The sequence below is a fragment of the Callospermophilus lateralis genome, unplaced genomic scaffold (assembly GCF_048772815.1).
Source record: "Callospermophilus lateralis isolate mCalLat2 unplaced genomic scaffold, mCalLat2.hap1 Scaffold_1105, whole genome shotgun sequence".
NCBI classification, from domain to species: domain Eukaryota; kingdom Metazoa; phylum Chordata; class Mammalia; order Rodentia; family Sciuridae; genus Callospermophilus; species Callospermophilus lateralis.
Genome location: NW_027511298.1, coordinates 464,298 through 486,925, shown reverse-complemented (window position 1 = coordinate 486,925; position 22,628 = coordinate 464,298). Strand labels below are relative to the sequence as shown.

Here is a 22,628-nt window from a genome sequence, read left to right as displayed (position 1 = left end):
TGGAGGATTTGAATCAAAAAGGAAGCTTATTAATGACATGCACACAGTCTCCTAAACAGAATCTCTCTGCAAAAGAGGTGTAAACCCTTTTGCAAACATACTATTTATATGTTAAACTACAATTGATCACACCATTTCTGTTTATTGTGACAAAACTGTGGATGTTTAGTAAGAGCTATTAAGTTTAAGGCTATATATTGTTTGCATTGGGTGCTGTTAATATTGATCTTCTTCTTAAAGGTGAGATATTGAAGACTTTAGGGGACAATATAAGTCTATAGGGTAGAAACTGTGCTGCCTCAGATCCACAGTATGAGAAGCCACATGAACAACATGAAAAAACAAGGGAACAAAGTGCCCCAGAGAAAGAAAGATGCTAGAACAATAGAATCCACTGACGAAACAGTGGAAGAAATATCAGAGAAGTTCAGAATGTGTGTAGTTAAGCTGATCTGTCACATAAAGTATGATGGAAAGAGTGAAATCAGAGGCAAATTTTAGGAGGTAAAATATAACTTCAATAAAGACAGATTATGAAATGAAATCAAACAGAAATTCTATAATCTCTTGGGCTGGGGATGTGGCTCAAGTGGTAGCGTGCTCGCCTGGCATGCATGTGGCCCGGGTTCGATCCTCAGCACCACATACAAACAAAGATGTTGTGTCTGCCGAAAACTAAAAAAAATATGTTAAAAAATTCAAAAAAAAAAAAAAAAGAAAATTCTATAATCTTGAATGCTGAGAGCCACAGCCGAGTTGGAAGGATGCATGGCATTTTTGCCAGAAGGGAGTGGTTGAGAGGTGATGCCAGCGAGCCATTGAGATGATGATGGTTATGTTAAGCTGTGTATTCAATTGTATATTAGACCCCTGATGTTTGCCTCTGGCACCCGCTACTTTGGAGTTCTTGCAGGGATGTCTGGGGAGTTCACATTGGTTGGAGAAGTTCCTTAGGAGGGATTTCTGGTTGGTGGTGTTCCTGGAAGGGCCCTGTGGGTGGCATTCATGGGCGTTTGGGCAATAAAGGAGTTCCTGTTTTGAACCTACAAGTGCCTCATGGCGGCTCGGTTATTTTGTGCCCAGCCAGACTGCGGCACTTGAAAATAAAGTTGACCACAAAGAGATGATGGTAAGAAACCACAAACCAAAATTCCAAGAATTATGGGACAATATGAAAAAACAAAATGTAAGATTTATCAGTATAGAAGAAGGCACAGATATACAAGTCAAAGGAATGCATGATCTTTTCAGTGAAATAATACAGAAAATTTCCTCAAACTGAGAAATGAAATGGAAAGTAAAATACAAGAGTCTTTCAGGATCCCCAAACGAACAAAATTACAACAGACCTACATGAATGCACAAATGCCTAACACAGAGAATTAGGATAAAATTTTAATAGCCGCAAGAGAAAATTATGAGATTACCTATGGGGAAACTATTTTGGATCTCATTTAATTTCTCAACCCACACCCTCAATGCTAGGAGCTCCTGGAACAACATATACCAACTCCAAAAGAAAATGGATGCCAGCAAGAATCTTATATCCAAAACAATTAAGCTTCAGATGTGAAGATAAAATAAAAACTGCCCATGATAAACAAAAGTTAAAATAATACACAACTAGAAAGCCTGCACTACAGAATATTCTCAGCAAAATATACCATGAGGATGAAATAAAAAAAAGTGAAAACCAGCATAGGGCAGAAATACACTAAAGAAAATGCCAATCAAAGGAGAAACTAAATCAAGTTAAAAACTGATAATATGTTGTTCCAGGATATCCTGCCTTTGAGGATCTGGGTTGAAAAATCTGCTGTGATCTGAATTGGTCTTCCTTATATGTAATTTCATTTTTTTTCTCTTGTGGCCTCTAAAATTCTATCCTTGTTCTGTAGGCTGGGCATTTTCATTGTAATGTTTCTTGGTGTAGATATATTGTAATTTTTGTACATTTGGCCTCTTGTATTTGATTTTCTAATTCATTTTTATGCTTGGGAAATTTTCTGCTATTATTTCTTTGAAGAGATTGTGCATTCCTTTGATTTGAATCTCTGAACCTTCCTCTCTCTCAATAAATCTTAAATTTGGTCTTTTGATGGTATCTCATAATTCTTGAGTATTCTGTTCATGGTTTTTTTTTACCATCTTCACTGTGAGGCCAATTTTCAAGATTGTATATTTTTTCTTTATTTTCTGAGGTTCTGTCTTCCAAGTGATCTAGTCTGTTGTTGATGCTCTCTATTGTGTTTTTTATTTGGCTTATTGTTGCTTTCATTTCAAAACTTTCTGTTTGTTTGTTTGTTTTTCAGAATCTCTATCTCTTTCTTGAAGTAATCTCTTGCTACCTGTATTTGCTCTCTTATCTCTTTGTTGGTGTGATTGATGGTTGCATGTATTTTCTCTCTTATCTCTTTGTTGGAGTGATCAATTTTTGCCTGTAACTGCTCACTTAAGTTGTTCTTTAATTCCCAGATCATTTTAGTTATGTATATTCCAAACTCCTTCTCTGATACATCATCTATGGTGCTATCTATGGATTCTATTATTGTAGTATCTTGGTTTGTTGGGGCACTTTCCTCCCTTGTGTTTTCATGATGTCTATGTGACTTCCTCTCTTGCAGCGTAGATCCGATGTATTACAGTTTCTGCCCTATTGTCTTATAATGTCTCTATAGGTTACCAATACCTCACCTTTGAGGGGGAGATCAATATCACAGCATTCACTGTACCCAACATGCAGCCATAGATCAGTTAGCTTCCATTTTTACATTTACACTTTTGTCACTATAATCATAAATGAGTTTGGTTATCTTATACCATAGAGTCAATAGGTTTATGTAATGGTTTGCAGTTTCTAATTGTAGAAGGGGGGCCTGGGGGTTTGGCTGAGATGTTTATGAGGTAGGATGTGAGAGTATGGAGGTATTAGATTATATGACTAATGAGAGGGTAATCATAAGAAGTTTGTTGTTAGAAGGAGAAACAAGAGATAGGTAAACCCATGCAAGACTCCCTGTCACCTCAGCAACAGGATAACTGCTACCAACCCTAGTAGAGATAACTCTGGTGCAACCAGGACCACAGGGACCTTGGTGATATCTTACCAGGTCCTTATTGTTGTCCCTTGATAGAAGCAGTGATATTCCAGTTTCATGGTGATGGCACCCTCAAGCCTATATGTACCCTGATGTAGGGCTGTGGAGCCACACTTTGGTAAAAAAGAAACCTAGCATGGGGTGCCTCTCTCTCTCCAGGTTGCTGGGCCACAGAGCGCTGGAGTGGGCGGAGATCCTGGAACAACACACATACCAAGTTCTAAAAGATAATGGATGCCAATCAAGAATCTTATAGCCAGCAAAATTAAGCTTCATATTTGATGACAAAATAGAAACTTTCCATGATAAACAAAAGCTAAAAGAATTTACACCAAGAAAGCCTGCACTATAGAAAATTCTTGGCAGAATATTCTACAAGGAGGAAATAAAAAACAACAATAAAAATCTGCAAAGGGAAGAACTATAATAAAGGAAACACAAACCAAAGGAGAAACCAAGTCAATTTAAATAAATAAGATTGACCAGAAATACAAATCATGTCTCAATAATAACTCTGAATATTAATGGCCTAAGCTCACCGATCAAAAGTCTTAGACTGGTAGATTAGATTAAAAAAAAAAGACCCAATAATATGTTTCCTTCAAGAGACTCATCTCATAGGAAAAGACATCCACAGACTGAAAATGAAAGTTTGAGGTAAAATGTATTATTCACATGGTCTGTATAAACAAGCAGCGATTTCCATCCTTGTCTCAAACAAAATAACTTCAAGCCAAAGTTAATCAAAAGGAATAAAGATGGACATTTCATACTGCTTAAGGGGAACATACATCAAAAATATATAACAATTATAAATATATATGCCCCCCAAAATGGAGCATTTGTGTTTATCAGTCAAACTGTTCTCAAGTTCAAGAGTCAAATAGACCACAACACAATAAATCTGGGAGACTCTAACACATCTATTTCACCACTGGATAGATCTTTCAAACAAAAGCTGAACAAAGAAACTATAGAATTCAATAATATAATCAATAACTTAGACATAATTGACATATATAGAGTATATTATTCATCAAGGAGTGAATACACTTTCTTCTCAGAAGCACATAGTTCCTTCTTTAAACTAGATTATATATTATGCCACAGAGCAACTCTTAGCAAATACAAAAAAGTAGAGATACTGCCCTGAATTATATCAGATCATAATAGAATAAAATTAGAAATCAATAACAAAATATAAAATAAAAGCTATTTCATCACTTGGAAACTAAATAATATGCAATTGAATTAACAATGGGTTGCAAAAAATATCAAGGAGGAGATTAAAAAATTCTTAGAGGTAAATGAGAACACTGATACAATATATAGAAATCTCTGGGACACTATGAAGGCAGTTCTAAGAGGAAAGTTCATTGCATGGAGTTTATTCCTTCAAATAAGAAAAAGTCAACAAATAAATGACTTAACATTACATCTCAAAGCCCTAGAAAAAGAAGAACACATCATCCCCCCCAAAGCAGTAGAAGATGGTAAATAATTAAAATCAGAGCTGAAATCAATGAAATTTGAACAATTGAAAAAATTGATAAAACCAAAATTGGTTCTTTGAAAAAATAATAAAATTGACAGACCCTTAGCTATGCTGACAAAGAGGAGAGAGAAAACTCAAGTCACTAAAATATGTGATGAAAAAGAAAATATCAGGACAGACACTATAGAACTATAGAAGATAATTAGAAATTATTTTGAAAATTTTTACTCCAATAAAATAGAAAATATTGAAGGCATTCACAAATTTCTAGAGGCTTATGCTATGCCCAAACTAAGTCAGGATGATATAGACAATTTAAACAGATCAATTTTAAGCAAGGAAATAGAGGACACCATCAGAAGCCTACCAACCAAGAAAAGCCCAGGACTAGATGGACACACAGCTGAGTTCTACAAGACCTTTACAGAAGAACTAACACCAATACTCCTCAAAGTATTTAATGAAATAGAAAAAAGGGAACACATTCAAACTCATTCTATGATGCTAATATCACCCGGATTCCAAAACCAGACAAAGATATACCAAAGAAAGAAAACTTCAGATAAATGTCACTAATGAATATAGATGCAAAAATTCTCAATACAATTCTGGCAAGTTGAATACAAAAACTATTAAAAAGATAGTACACCAAGATCAAGTAGGGTTCATCCCAAGGATGCAAGGTTGGTTTGACATATGGAAATCAATAAATGTAATCATCACATCAATAGGCTCAAAGATAAAAACCATGTGATCATCTCAATTGATGCAGAGGAAACATTTAACAACATACAGCACCTCTTCATGTTCAAAACACTAGAAAAACTAGGGATAACAGGAACATATCTCAGCATTGTAAAACCTATCTATGTTAAGCCCTAGGCCAACATCATTCTAAATGGAAAAAAAATTGAAAGCACTTCCTCTAAAAACTGGAACAAGACAGGGATGCCCTCTTTCACCACTTATATCCAACATAGTTCTTGAAAATCTAGCCAGAGCAATTAGACAGACAAAAGAAATGAAGCCATACAGATAGGAAAAGAAGAACTCAAACTAGCACTATTTGCCAATGATATATGATTCTATACCTAGTAGACCCAAAAAATTCCACCAGAAATTTTCTAAAACTAATAAATAAATTCAGTAAAGTAGCAGGATATAAAATCAACACTCATAAATCCAAGACATTCTGTAGATCAATGACAAATCCTCAGAAAGAGAAACTAGGAAAACCACCCCATTTATGATAGCCTCAAAAAATAATAAAATACTTGAGAATCTACTTAATGAAAGAGGTGAAACATCTGTACAGTAAAAACTACAGAACATTAAAGAAAGAATTTGAAGAAGACCTTAGAATATGGAAAACTCTACCTTGTTCTTAGATAGGCAGAATTAATATTGTCAAAATGATCATACTACCAAAAGCAGTATACAGATTCAATGCAATCCCAATCAAAATACCAATGACTTTCCTCTCAGAAATAGAACAGGCAGTCATGAAATTCATTTGGAAAAATCAGAGACTCAGAATAGTCAAAGTAATCCTTAACAAGTGAAGCTGGTGGCATTACTATTCCAGACCTTAAACTGCACAGTGGTTAATGAACTAATAATGTGTGGTGGCATTGTTGACAACTCACCTAGATTGGCTTCTTCATTCTACTGATTTACAGATGAAGAGCTACTAAGCACGTTCTGCCCTTTCTGCATTTTTGTAGCATACAGAGTAGGCTACCATGAGGTCATTCAAGCCTTGGGCCCCTGTGAAGTTGCAATGTAAGTCTATTTAGATCAGTGCTTGCTCAACAAGTATTACTGAGGATACAAATAGGGCCACAAATATTTCAGATCTTCAGGTTTTGTAAATTAATATAATTTTAAAATAATTGTATTACTATTAGAAGACAAATACAATAATAAAATACATAAAAAGTAAATATATATGACAAGTTCTGAGTATAGTAAGAAAAATTAATTTGAAAAAAATAATTTCAAACCCATAAGTGGCAGGATGAAGAACTATCACATGCAGTACTTGCAAACACTGTGCAGACCTCTCACACACTCCATGCATATTACTATTGAAGCACTAGAAATCATGGCAAATACTACAGTTTTCACAAGACTTCTCTGTGCCTGTTACTTTTGCATAATTAACACTTCACTCCCTGGACTAGCGATAAATGAAGGATGGGATTGCAATTTGCTGAGTGAATAAAAATGAGGCTTCGGATGTATTTGGACTCTACTCTGCCAAGTACTCCCTCCTGAGTGTTTCCTATTCTCTGTTTGTGAACAGAACCCCATCTGTCCTTGGCTTTTCCCATCCAATGTATGTGCAGCCTTGGTGAATCTGTGCAGTCAGCACAATGACATGTGGGATGTGGGGAGCTCAGTCACCACTGCTTTATGTGAACCTGGTGCCTGGCCAGTGGAAGCAGGGCCCCTGGAGCCCAGAGCTCAGCCTGCAGAGACAGCAGGGGGTCTGAGCACACCACCAGGCAGCAGCCCTCCTGAGCCCAGGATAGAGGACCTGGTCACTTGCCAGCATGGACAGTGGATGACACATGGGAATTTCTCTGTTGGGCATCGCCCTAAGTCGTTATGGAGAAACTATTGACACTGAGGAGAGACTGATGGTGCTCACTGTGTGTATTTTCATCTCTGCCCTCCTTCACCTCAGTGTGATTGAGGGGTGTTTATGGCAATCAGTTAACACTTAGGGTGGTGAGCAACTCTCACTCACTCCCCTACTTTTTAATTTTTACTTCAAATTAACCCCTTAATTCATTATACACATTGCCCACATTATCCCTAATATCAGTCACTAGAAAACACTACAGATATTCTGTATATTTGAATGTACATATTTTTGAAATTTTATAAAAATAAAATCACTCAGTGTATGGTCTCTATTCTGACTGAAGTTAGCCTAACATCATTGAGATTCATCCACCTTGTAGCATATACCATTTGCTCATTCCTTAAGGATGAATGACATACCATTATATGCATATGCCAGAAATATTTTAGTCAACACATCTACTTGTGGACATATTTTTTTCATTCTCTATTATACTGTGAATGACTTGTTATCATATGTTTTGCCATATTTCACATCTCTGGTGAACACTTTATACTCTATGTGATTATGTAGTAACTGTGTCAGTTTGGCATTGCTGTGAAATTCTGGTTGTCTAGGAAGGTAAAGAGATAAGAGGTGAGAAGCAAAAATGTAATCAATAGAATTGCATTACATACTGGTGTGCATGGTGCTTTCTTTTATTTGGCCATTGCTTCCCTGCAGAGGAAATCTCACTCTTGGTTTTCTGATATGTTTACTCATTTCTGATCAGAGTGCATCTCCCAGTGCAGGTGTGGAGGTCTGCAGCCTAGGGTCTGGGCCTGACCTGTAGGGCTTGTCCTCAGCTCCCCATCAGGCCTCCCCTGACCTCCTGAGACTCCCATGCAGAGCACTTCCAGGGTTGCCCACCTCCTCTCCTCTGTGACCAACTGTTTGACAGTGTGTTCTTTAATTCTCTCTTTAGCTAATTAATAAGTTACTTTTGTCCTCTTCCATAAATACAATTTCAACATTATTTTGCCATTGTATCAACACTTAACAATTTAAATCATGAATAATAATTCACATTATAATTATTTTTTAACATTTCTATGTTGGAATATGTTCATAATCTTGAAGTGCTTAACACCATGAACATGAAAAACTTTCACTCATGGGAAACCATGTAGAATTCAAACTTTCACATTCCAGGCTCACAGGACCAGTTTGTGGAGAACTGAGGTGACCTGACACCACATAGACTCTCCTGCTGTTCCCCATTCACCCTGCTGCTGCCCCAGGAAGGGGATGGTGCTGTCTCCAGGCCACAGGCCTTCAGACCTGGACCCATCCCACCTCTCACTGGGGCTCTCTTTTTCTTTCCAAAAGATCCATGTGAAGACTTTAAAGCCTCCAGATTTATTCCAGCCCAGCTGACATTCTCTTAAATGTTTACTTTTTACCTTAATATGTTTTTACTCTTTTTTCAGCACCATGAAGTTGACAATAATTTGCTTACTTCTTCTTGACACCTACCATTATATTCCTTTCTTCTCAAAGTCATCCTAAGTGTACAAAATGATACTGTTCTCCCTAAGGGAAGGTTTTGCTCATGCTTAAATTACTTCTGCAGTAGCTCAGACCAGTTTAATGTTGAGTCACCTACACAGTCATTTTCTCTGATCTCTGAAAACTGGGTCTTCCTCAGAACCTTGTTAACCACATTCACCCTTAGAAAAATGACCTTCCTACTGAGCCTGCCTGGGCTACACTGGAAATTTTGTGTCATCCAGTGTCAGGGATGGTGGTCAGAATCAGGGAGGTTGATGTTTATTTCACAATGGGCATGAATTTTCCAGTAGTCCCATTCAGTCTACCTGCTTTCTGTTTCTCCCCAGCCTAGTTTCTCCTGGACACAAACCTGAAGTTCACACCTGAGTGACATCCTTGTTCACAGCATGCTCCTTGTACTTTGAGACAGAGTCCCTTTTCTACTTGACATGCTGATTTAATTTTCTCCATTACTGTGTATTGGGCTACACAGGAGGCTCAGGTAAAAATAATTTTTCTGGGAACTCTGTAGAATTTCAAATTTTTTCCACTTTTGTGTATTGTTAAAAATCAGTGTGTTATACTATTTTTTACTAAATCACTATGTAATCAATAATACAATTGTTGGTACAAATTCCTTGATTTGGATATTGTATCATTCATGTTTTTCTCCTTTTAGTAGCAAGTGCATGACTTCCTACACAGTGGTTAGTGAACTAAAGCCTGGTGCCTATGTTGACTAACTACTCACCTGCAATAGCTTTCTGTATTCTACTGATTTACAGATGAAGAGCTCCCAAACACGCTCTGTCCCTTCTACATGGCTGTAGCATACACAGTGCACACTGATGTTAGGTCATGCAAGCCCAGGGGCTTGTGCATTTGCAAGGTAAGGTCTCTTTAAAGCAGAAATTTGTCAACATGTATTTACCAATGATACAAATATAACTACAGGTGTTTCAGATCCTGAGGTTTTGGAAAGAAAAAAAGTATTGGTATTTTTATATAATTTGATTAAGATGAAAAAATAATACAATGATACAAGAGTGTAAGAAAGTAAATACATATGACAAGTTCAGAAGATGTTGGGTGATGCGATAAATCCATATTAAAAACCCTTGCAGGTTTTCATTCTTTCATACTGACTTCTGGGCTCTCCAGTAGTCCTTGGTGAAAACCTCTAGACATTTGTGGCAAATATGAGATGGACAATTGAATATGTGTTTGGGATCTGGAGGCTGATGTAGAACTGCAGACATTTTCTTTGTTTCTAGTTTTTTTCTACTAAAACATATACTGTTTTTGTTTCTCCAAAAGAAATTAATTAATTCTCCATGAAGTAGATTGAATTATATCATCTTAATTGATGTTCTTCTTTGCTTATGTGATTTAATTACAACTTAAAAACGTTTTTGAATTGAATTTACTGTTTTCATGGATTAGTCTCATAGAAAAGTTCAGATTATGGATATGATACAATAAATATATGCATCACCATCTAACATTCATAAGCACTCAAAGTATTCCTGCAGAACTACAAAATATGAGTACTTTAGAACCTAGATTCTTTAATCTAAGAAATCATCTTTAGTTTGTTTACCTTGACCTCAATAATTTTAGAGTGTTCAGAACTACATCTTTTTAAAGGGTGAAATGATTATTAAAATTTCCTAATAAAATCCAAAATATGGGGACATAAATAAAGCAAATGTCAGGTAGCATGAGCATCAGGAACAGAAGTAGGAGGAGAAGTTAGCATGGGTTTAATGCCAGAAGTATAAGAGGGACGGCTTCAAGTGCTTTTCTCCTAAAGTAGGGACAGCTGGGAGCTTTCCCTTTTGGTAATTCCCTTGATAGTGCTTAACATGAGGAAAGGTATGGCACACAGATTGCATGAAAATATGCAAAGATTTCTTGAGTTGTAAGATACAGGAATTCATTATTTTCTAAATTATATCTTTCTATATTAGTAATTATGGTAGTGCTATGGATCAGCCATAGAGGAATACTGAGGAGTACTTTATTACATCCTGACCTTCTTAATGTACTTGCAAAGGCTGCACAACTGTATTTTTTATATTTCTACCAATGGACACACATCCTCATCACATCTGATATACCTTTAGTATAAAGTGTGAAAATTATTGAAAAGGAGAATGGATTTGTGATCAGGACAAAAAAGTATGGTTGATAAATTAAAAATGTTTCAATGAAAATTGTATACAATATTAGATGTTTTTTATTTCCCATAGCTACTGAAAAATATGTAAGTATGTACTTTGTATTAATGAATTCATTCATCTACCTCCCTGTCACCTGCAATGTATTTGGTACTTGGTCCTTGTTGCCTTAATCTGGATATATTTCTCTGTCATCTCTCAAATCTGTGCAGATAAGTTTGTGCATTTGTGTGTGTGGTAAGTAAAAGTGAATTGAAAAGAAGAATTTTAACCCACAAGAGGCACCATGAAGAACTATCACATGTGGTATTTGCCAACACTGTGCAGATCTCCACCATACTCCAGGTATACTATCAGTGAAGAACAGAAATCATCACAAAAACTACAGTGTTTACAAGACTTCTGTGTGCCAGTTATTCTTTGCAGAATTAATTTTCTGGTCTATATGATAATCTGGATGAGATTGCAGATTGCTGAGCAGGATAAAGATGAGGCTCAGATGCCTTTGGAGTATAATGCCAAGAATTCACTCCTGAATGTATCCTGTTCTCCAGGTGGGAGCAGAACTGAGTCTCTCCTTGGCTTCTCCTATCCACTCTGTCTGCAGTCAGGGTGCATCTGGGTCGTCAGCACATGGTATGTAGGATGTGGGGAGCTAGGTCACCTCTGCTTTAAGTGAACCTGGTGCCTGGTCAGTGGTAACAGGGCCCCAGGGAGCCCAGAGCTCAGCCTGCAAAGCCAGCAGGAGGCCTGAGCACACCACCAGGCAGCAGCCCTCCTGAGCTCAGGAGAGAGGACCTGGCCATGTACCAGCATGGACAGTGGATGACACTTAGAAACTCCTCTGCTGGACATCACTCTAAGTCATTATTGAGGAATGAGTAACACTGAGGAGAGACTGATGTTTCTCTGTGTGTTTTCATCTCTGCCCTCCTTGACCTCAGTGTGATCTAGGGGTGTTTATGGTGATCAGTTAACATCAAGAGTGGTGGGCAGCTCTCACTCACTCCAAAACCTGAAAGTGGGAAAAATCTAACACTATCTGCCGTTTAGCTGCAAATTTTTTTGTCATGGAGATGAAAGGCACATGTCATGAATTTAGCCTTTGTAACAATTTGTTATTATCAATTCAGTGTTATGTACAAAAATATGCAATTGTACAACATCCAAGTACATCTTATTCCCAAGTATTTGCTTCAGTCTTAATGAAACATCTATCCATTGTCCCAACTTATCTTTACTTACTGTCACTTGAAGGCACTAAGTATAATCTCCATGTTTGAATTTATGTCCTGGAGATTTTGTATAAGTAGATCATTCAGTATGTGATCTTTTTTATGACTTCACTAAGCCTGATATTTTCACAATTGTTTCACATTATAACATCTATTACTATTTTATTCTTTTAGTGGATGAATAAGTTTCCATTATATATTTATATCAGCATTTTTAAAATCCATATATCTACCTATAGCCATTTTGGTCCTTTGTTCTTTTAAATGGTGTGTGATTTGTGAATCATTGTCTGTTGGATTTTGTTGCCTCCTGGGGTACATTCATATATATGGAGTGCTATTGTTTTCATGTGCTGTTGGATTTGGTTTTTAAGTTTTGCTGAGAATGCTTGTATATGCCTTGATCAAGGATATGGGTCTATAATCCTCGTTTTTGGTGGTTTCTGTGTAGTTTTCTGGATCTTATATTAGGAAAATGATGGTTTTGTGGAATGTGACTTGAGGAGTTGAGGTTCATTTCAGTTCCCTGGAGTGGTTTCAGGAGACGTGGTTTCTCTTCTTTTTGAAGGTTTGGTAAAACAGTAGTGAAGCCATGAGCTGCTGGAGGTTTCTTTACTAGGAATCTTTTATTAGTGATTCAAATTTATTGGTCATATTAATGTCTGGGTCTTTTATTTTCTCATAATTGAGTTCAGGTGTGTTACATCTGTCCCATATTTATTCCTTTTGTATAGATTTTCCAATATGTTGGTATGTATTTGTTTATATGAGTTGCTAATAGATCTTATCATTTCTGTAATATTAGTGAAAAGGTCTTCTTTTTATTCTTTGATATTTTATTCATTTGGGTCTTTTTTATTGTTAGCATAGCTAAAGATTTGCTAATTTTGTTTTTATTTTTACAAACAAATTTTTGTTTTCTTGATATTTTCTGTTGATATTTAGTGTTAATTGCTTATTTCTGATTTAATGTTTATCATTTCTTTTCCAACTGCTTTTTACACGTGTGAGTGTCTGTTTTCTATTGTCATGGTAGGGTCTGCGCTTATTCTTTCTGTTTCTTTGATGCAGGCATTTAGTGCAACACCTTCTCCCTTAGTAGTGAATGCCATAGGTTTTTCATGAATGTCACACGTTTTTCCTTGTATTGTTCTATTTTCATTAATAGTCTTAGTAAAATCTGTGTTTTCCAGTGGCTTCTAATATCTCTCATTTAAAGTTAGGGTTAGGGTTAGGTGGGTTGACCATGGAATGCACTTTGCCAATATTTGATGGACAAGTTTGTGCATATGATGTTGGACTAACTCTTGTTCTTGTCAGCAGTATGTGAGTACACTGATTTTTCTCAACTTTAGCTACAAGAGATCCACCAACTGACTTGAAGTTTATGACTAGTCATTGTGCCATTGGATTTGGTATTCTAGGTGTTGCTGAGAATGCTTGTATATGGATCCTTGATCAAGACATATACTCTCTTTTTAAAAATTTGATTTATCCACTTTTAACACAACCCACACTTTCAGTCACACACGTGAGGGGACATTCCTTTCTCCTCACAGTGGTTCAGAGGCTCCCCTTACAGTGGGTATGAAGAAAGGAAAATCCAGTCTACTGTGTATCATGTCTTCTGGGCTCTTACCTCCTCTACTATCTCTTTTGTTCTTTCCACATCTTTTCTCTGCCTGGCCTAGTGTCCCCAAACAGGCCAGGGGAGCTGCAACTCCAGGCTGGGTGGCCTTTTGCCTTCAGCACCTGGTCCAGCTGTGTGCATTGAGGTCCAGAGGGCTGAGTCCATTTTTTTTTTCTGTCTTAATTTCACTCATCAATATTTTGTAATTTTAAGTGCACAGATTGTTCATTTCCTGGGTTAAATTTAGTCTAATTAGTTTATATTTTTTTAAAAATGTGTTCTGTTTTAATTACCAATGACAGTAGAGTGTATTTTGACAGATTTATACAAACATGGAATACATCGTATTCTAATGAGAATCCCAGTCTTTTGAAGCATATACATAGGTTGATGCTACTGTAAATATGATGGTTTTTCTTAATTGATTTTTTGGTAGTACATTAAAATGAACAGAAAAGCCACTGGTGACAAATTTATCAAAATAAAAATTTCTTCTTTATCTCAACCTCTTCTGTAGTTCATTGCATATAAACCCTCTATAGTTGTTCCTCATTAATATCTGAGAATTGGTCATATTATACATTGTTTTTTTTTAAAAAGTTTCCCCTGTGTGTAAGAAGCAGTAGTTAATACCAGTCACTGGGTCCTTCTGTTTAATCACAGGTCATATTCAGAACCAGTTGCTTTGAAGGCTTCAGGGATGCTTGTATTGGCCAGGCACAGTTCCCTACCAGAAGTTCACATCCTGGCACTGTGAGATCCAGCTCAGAACCCTCAATACCAAGGTCACTAGCAGACCCTCCTTTCAGAGGTCTCTTCTGAGCTTTGAGGGGTCATCTCTCCCCTGGTTCCCAGCATTTACCTGATGTGCTACATTTCCAATGGTAGTAACTGTTTATCTCTGAATTTATTCATGGAACTCTTTTTACTTATTTTGCCTTTATTGTTTATTTTTAATTGTACATAAAGATTCACTTTAATATAATTATACACACATGGAACTTAATTTATTCTATTATACTCCTTGGATCCCCTCCTTCCCCTCCTCATTCCCCCGATTCCCCTGTTCTATTTTACTAGTCTACCTTATCCTCATCTGTTTATTTATTTATTTTTAAAATTTATGTTTTCATTGTAGTTGCACACAATACCTTTATTGCATTTATTTATTTTTATGTGGTGCTGAGGATCAAACCCAGGGCCTCACACATGATAAGTGAACACTCTACCACTGAGCCCCAACCCCAGCCTCTGTTTGTTTATTTTTATTGGAATTTATAGATGCACATAGAGGTGGAATCCACTGTAGTACATTTACACACACTCATGACCCTTTCCTATCCCTTCTCCCTTTCTCTGGATCTTCTTCTTCTATTCCACATATCTTCCCTATGTCTTTATAATATCCAACCCAATTTGCCTCCTTACTTTCCTCTAGATTCTGCATATGAAAGAAATCATTTGACCCTTTATTTTCTGAGTCTGTCTTATTTCATTTAGCATGATGATTTTTTCTCCACCCATTAACCAGAAAATGTCACAGTTTAATTATTTCTTTTAAATGAATAAAACTTTACTGTGTACATATATCACATTTTCCTTATTCATTCATCTGTTTACCATCATCTGGACTAGTTTCATAACTGGATATAGTGAATTGTGCTTCCATAAACTTTGATATGGCTGTAACACTGTAGTTATTGATTTTAGTTCTTTTGCATAAATAATGGGATGGGATAGCTGGGTCATAGGATGCTTCTGCTAATATTGTGAAAATGGCTGTACTACCAGGAGCATTAAACAGATTTAATGCTATTTCAATTAAAATCCCAATGACATTCCTCATAGAACTTGAAAAAGCAATTATAAAATTTATTTGGAAAAAACAAAAGACCCAGAATAGCCAAAGCAATTCTTAGCAAGAAGAGTGAAGCAGGAGACATCCCAATACCAGACCTTAAACTATACTACAGCGCTATAGTAACAAAAATGGCCTGGTCTTGGCACCAAAGGAGACATGTAGACCAATGGTACAGAATAGAAGACACAGAGACAAATGACAAAAACTTCTGCTTTAACAGAGGAACTACTGGGAGACACCTCACATCCCATTAATAACATTTACTGCTGACCCCTCAAACCCCATGTCTGTTTCACAATGCAAAATTAATTTAGTCCATCTCCAAGTGTTTCATAGTCTTTATAATTCCAGCATTGCCCCAAAGTGGAAGTCCAAAATCTTTCCTGAAACTGTAGGTGAACTATTGGCTGTGAACCCCTATAAAACATCAAAAGAAGTTACATACATCCAGTATTCACTAGCAGAGAGTAAATCTTCCAATAGCAAAAGGCAGTAATAGGGGCATATAAAGAATGGATTAGGGATGAGGAAATGCAAAACCCTGTTGAACAAATATGTCCCTCAACTCCGCCTATAATTCCTCATGTAGCATCTAAGACCCTTGACTACAAGAAGATATTTCCAAAGTGCTTAGGTATTCCTGCTCTTTGGCTTTGCCATTTGCAGAGCACAGGCAAATGCTCTATTTTCCTTTAGCTATCTCTGTAGCCAGCAGCTTTTCTTGGCCTGCAGTTCATGCTTTTGGTAACCTCTAATTTCTGGAAATTCCATTCAAATTTTGGCTTCACCTTCAGAGTTTCATCTATCACCTGGTCAGGGGAAGCCTGCAGGGCCTCACACCTTGCTACAGTATGATTGGCATATGAGGCCTTTTTTAAAGATGGTGGTGAAAGGCAGCATGACCCCTTAACTTGAGCACCCTGCATTCCTGCAGAGCCAGCACAATGCATATAATGCCAAAGTCTGTTGACAGCTTGCGCTACAGTTGGGTACCTGAAATTACTGCTGTGAATATTTCTGAATGTCTTCCTTGCTGAGCAGGAAAAACTCACTTTCTGGGCCCCTGTGCTATTGGGGTGGCCCCAAGGCAGTTTGGAACGGAATTTGTCTTCTACATCCATGAGCGTACAACAGAGGTGGTCTTGCAAATTCCTTACATGTCCTAAGCTGCTTCTGTATTTTGTCAGTTTGAAATAGTTGACATCTCTTAAGGGACTGCAATGACTTTACCACCACACCTTCCTTGGCCCTCATTTTCTCAATGATCATGTTAAAACTCTTATCAAATATGGATTTTAACTCTACTAAAATAAGCAACTGCTTTCTTACAATGGTATATGTCTCTGGTATTAATATGAATATTGTAAAGGCTATTTAAAACATGGAAAAATGTAATGGTTATGGCATAATATTGTCAGTCATGAATATTACCTGAAAGCACTCAGTATATTATGTTACCATAATGTCTTGTTGGTGGCTCTCTTTACAATAGATATTATCACACTATTTATCTTACTATAAAAATTTGTTTCTTTGTACAAAACTTGCACACAAAGTAAAGTTTTTTCTAAATTCTGAAGAAGTTTCATATCACACCCACACACCTACAGTGTTTTTGTGTAATTTGACATAAGATATGAAATATCATGAAGTTATTATATCAATATTTTCTTTTTTGGTTTCCTTCATCACCAAATCTTTCAATATAAAACATCTTATAACATAAGGAAAACATCCAAAGTCTTCATCAAGATAGATACATATCATTAGGGATGGTTTTGCAATTTAATTTCATTCTTAATTCATATATTAAGTATAAACTTTACCCACCTAACTTAACTTAAAAATTGTTGATACAAGTCACCCATAGAGGTTCAATAAGCTATAGTTCTGGAGGAAATGCATGTAAATGTGGGGTTTGCAGAATTCATCTGGGATACTCTGAAGGTCTTTTTGCTCTAGCAGGGAACATTGGAGCAGTGGGAAACAGAAACCATAGACACAGTGTGTGGATGGAGCTTGTGTTCTGTTTGGATCCTGTTAAGCAAGTCAAGGCTTCCTGTAGCAGCCAGTGCTGAGGTGTTCACTGGCTCCTATTACAAGCATTCCCCTATCTGCAAACTTTAAGAAATGCCTTTACTAATCAATCAAATATGTTCAGGCTTTTAAATTTACCTAGGTAATAATTACATAGGTTTTTTTTTTTTGCATTTTTTTCCTATTAGTGTACTGCTGAATAAAATTGTTTCTCAAAAGTTAGAATTTGATGTAATTATTTTCATATATATATATATATATATATATATATATATATATATACATGTTTTTTCTCTTTTTGTTATATAAGTATTCCTAGGTAACTTGATATGAGCATATGTCAGCTATAATTAATAGTTGGCAAAGCATACGTCAGTGAGGACAGTAGAATGTTTGGAGAGTAATAACTTTTGTGAGATGATGAAAGATTGCCACAAGACTTGGAAGTGGCCCATCCCTGCAATTCCAGTGCATCAGGAGCTAAGGCAGGAGAAGAAGAGTTTCCAAGCCAGCATCAGGAACATAATGAGACAGTAAACAATTTACTAAGACCCTGTTTCTATATTAAACACATAAAAGTATGAAGATGCTCCCCTGGATTCAATTGCTGCTCTGGGGAAAATAAATAATTAAATAAACTGCCCCAAGGTTTTAGGAAACAAGTACAGAGAGAAGTTAAAAGTCTAGTAAAGTGAGAGAAATTTAAGTGTTCATGGAATCAGACACTGAGGCCAGACAATTACATTGTGGGAGGAAAACTGTCCAAAAGATGACCTGCATTTCAGCCTTGGGGTTTGGTCCCTGACACTGGGTCACTCATGAACAGCTAAGAAAGGTGGGGTCTATTTCCCAGCAGTTGGATTTATTATCAGGACTCAGGGGGTGGTAACAATGGTCCTCTGAATACTTCATGGATGAAGAAATTCTTCTTTTTTAATGTTCTAGATGGAGAGAAATATTATTGTGTTTCTCTCTGGATTTTTGGTCACAAATTCTTTAGGATTTGATTTTTGTATTTTTTTCAAATAATTAATTGACAAAAGTATATATCACAGTTCTTGCAGTGTCAAATATGCAAGAACTGTGATATATACTTTTGTCAATTAATTATTTGAAAAAAATACAAAAATAATAATTCTATATATAGAATAGATTATGGAGTATAAGTTATCTGTAGTTTAAATTGGTAAAATTTTCCTCTTTCACAGTATTTGATATCGGTAAGAGGACATATTGGATGAATTGGATGAATTATATATATATACATCTTTGAGGATACATATATCCTCAAAGAATTTCAGCAAATATGTTGAATTATACTTTTTATTAAATTATGTATTGATAAAAAATACTTGGGAACCAATCTTACAAAGGAGGTAGAAGACCTCTACAATGAAAACAACAAAAAACAAGAAGGAAATTGATGACCTTAGAAAATGAAAAACCTCCCATGATCTTGGATAGGCAGAATTAATGTTGTCAAAATGACCATATTTCCAATATCTTTATACAGATTTAATGCAATTTCTATTAAATCCCATTGTTATTCTTTATAGAAATAGAAAAAAGCAATTTTGAAATGCATTTGGAAAAATAAGAGATCCAGAATAGCAAGAGCAATCCTTAGCAAGAAAAGTAAAGCAGGAAGCATCACAATACAGAAATGTATACTATACTACAGAGCTATAGTAACAAAACAACATGGTTTTGGCACCAAAATACACTTGTAGACCAATGGTTCAGAATACAAGACATAGAGACCAACCCACATAAATATCAATTATCACATACTAAACAATGGTGCCAAAAATATTTCAGATAAAGGATAGCTTTTTAAAAAAATAGTACTGTAAAAACTGGAAATCTATATGTGGCAAAATGAAACTAAACCCCCATCTCTCACCCTGCACAAAACTCAACTTAAAGTGGATCAAAGACCTAGGCAGTAGACCCAAGACCTTGTGCCTAGTAGAAGAAAAATTAGAACCACATCTTCATTATGTTGGCTTAGGACATGATTTCCTTAAAAAGATTCCCACAACACCAGAAATAAAATCAAAGATCAATAAATGGGATGATATCAACTAAAACATTTCTTCACAACAAAGGAAAAAATCAAGAACATAAAGAGAGAGCCTACAGAATAGGAGAAAGTCTTTACCACATGTACATGAATGAACACTAATCTCCAGGACATATATATATATATATATATATATATATATATATATATATATATATATATATATATATATATATATCTTCAAAAAACTTATTACCAAAGCAACAAATAACCCAACCAATAAATAGATTTAGAAACTGAACAGACACTTCACAGAGGAGGATATACTATTGATCAACAAGTATATGAAAAAATTTTCAACATCTCTAGCAATTAGAAAAATGCAAATCAAAACTACTCTAATATTTCATCTCACTCCAGTCAGAAAGGAAATTATCAACAAAAATCAACAATACCTGTTGGTGAGGATGTGGGGGAAAGGTACACTCATAAATTGCTGGTGGGACCGAAAATTGGTGCAACCACTCTGGAAAGCAGTATGGAGATTTCTTAGAAAACTTTGAATGGAACCACCATATGACCCAGCTATCTCACTTCTTGGTTTGTACCCAAAGAACTTAAAGACAACATGCTATAATGACACAGCCGCATCAATGTTTATAGCAGCTCAAGTCACAAGAGCTAAACTATAGAACCAAACTAGATGCCCTTCAACAGATGAATGGACAACAAAAATGTAGTATGTACACAATTGAATATTACTCATCCTCAAAAAATAAAATTATGGCATTCTCGGGTAATGGATGGAGTTGGAGAATATCATGCTAAGTGAAATAAGCCAATCCCTAAACACCAAAGGTTAAATGTTTTCTCTGATATGCAGTTTTGATCCATAAAAGGGGGGAACATAGGGAAGTATGGAGGAACTTTAGATTGAGCAAAAGGGAGTGAGGGGAGGAAGGATGTGGGTGGACAAGGCTGGCAAAATGAGGCAGTCATTATCACCCTATGTACACACATGTATGGTTGCACAAACCGTAAAACTCTGTATCATATACCGCCAGAGAAATAAGAAATTATACTCCAATTAGAATAATGAGTTAAAATGCATTCTGCTGTCATGTATAACAAATTAAAACAAATAATTAAAAATAAAAATGTATATAATGACAAAATTACACATTTTATGAAGTATCCATGGAAAAATATGGTAAATCACAAAATATACCTTATAAAATAAATCAGCTCCTAATGATGTAATCCCAGTGTAGGCAGGGTTAGATGGAAAGCCCAAATGTGAAGAGCTTTATCTAAGAACCACAAACAGGGAAATGAGGATAATCTTGAAATGCAACTTTATCATTTCCCTGAGAACAACTGTCTTTGCATAACTCTCCTCACAGCTTCCTTTACCTGCTTGTTCCTGAGACTGTAGATGAGAGGATTCAAGAAGGGAGGAACCATGATGTAAAAGGCAGAGAGAACCATGTCCTGGAGAGTGTCAGAGGTTGCTGAGGACCTCAGGTACACAGCTGTGCCAGAACTGAGGAAGATGGACACCATGAGGATGTGAGGGGTGCAGGTGGAGAAGGCCTTCCCTGGGGCTCTGGTGGGAAATTTCAGCACAGCAGAAAATATGTGAATATATGACATGATTATTATAGCAAAGCAGCCACCACCAACAACTATAATAGAGACAAGAATAAGAATCATGTTGCTGGTGGTGTCAGAGCAGGAGAGCCTCAGCAGAGAGGAGACATCACAGAAGAACTGATAGACCACGTTTGACTGGCAGAATGACAGCCGGAATGTGTTCCCAGTGTGCACACCTGCATACAGCACACCACTGATCAGGGTGGCCAGGGTCATGCGGACACAAATCTGGGGGTTCATGATGAAGAGGTACTGAAGGGGCTGGCAGATGGCCAAATAGCGGTCCCAGGCCATGATGGTAAGAAATAGCATCTCCACATATGCACAAAAAAAGACCAGGAAGGTCTGTGTTGCACAGCCAGCCCCTGAAATGGCCCTGTTGCCAGTGAGAGAGTTGACACAGGCATTGGGGACAGTGACTGAAATGTAGCACATGTCCAAGATGGACAGGTTCCTGAGGAAGAAGTACATGGGTGTGTGCAGGTTCTGGTCAGCAGTGGTGACAGTGACGATGAGAAGGTTCCCTAACAGGGTACCCAGGTAGGTCATTGGGAATACTGTGAAATAGAGGAAACTCAGATCCCAGCCATCAGGAGAGCCCACGAGGAGAAATTCAGTTACCATGGTGGAATTGGCCATTTACTAGAAATTCTGGTTGTTTGAGGTGATGAAGAGTTAAAAAGAGGAAGTAAAAAACCTCATTAATGCAATTAGTTCACACATTCATGTCCAAATAATTTTCTTGTATTTTGTAGTCACTTTCTCTGCATAGAAACATCACTCTTGTTTTTCTGATATGTTTACTCATTTCTTAGCAGAGTGAACCTCCCAGTGCTGGTGTTGAAGTCTGCAGCACAGGGTCTGGGCCTGACCTGCACGGGTTGTGCTCAGCTCCCCATAAGGCCTCCCCTGACCTCCAGAGACTCCATGCAGAGCACTTCCAGGGTTGCCCACCTCCTCGCCTGCATGCCCACCTGTGTGACAGTTCATTGTTTAATGATCTGTAGTTTATTTACCTTCATCCTTCTCCATAGACAAAATTCAATATTATTTTGCCATTATGTCCACACCTAATAATTCAACTTATACTGTATATTGTATTTTTTTTGTTTTTTTTTAAAGATCTATATATATCATGTGGAGTACTGATCACTACGAACATGAAAACATTTTGCTCATGAGAAAACCATCTCAAGATTTCAAATTTTCCCCTTCCAGCATCACAAGTACAGTGTTGTGGAAAACTGAGGTGACCTGAGTGCCCTTGAACTCTGCTGAAGTCCCCCACTCTCCCTG

At 36.7% G+C, this 22,628-nt stretch overlaps 1 protein-coding gene across 1 annotated transcript; it reads right to left on the bottom strand.

Moving 5' to 3' along the window:
• Positions 1-12,799: 12,799 nt before the first annotated feature.
• Positions 12,800-21,971, bottom strand: LOC143388355 (olfactory receptor 14C36-like). The gene is made up of 2 exons (XM_076842173.1): positions 21,043-21,971; positions 12,800-12,860 (listed from the first exon to the last, which is right to left on the bottom strand). Exons 1-2 carry the CDS (start codon positions 21,969-21,971, stop codon positions 12,800-12,802), a joined length of 990 nt encoding a protein of 329 aa, XP_076698288.1.
• Between the last annotated feature and the right edge of the window lie 657 nt (positions 21,972-22,628).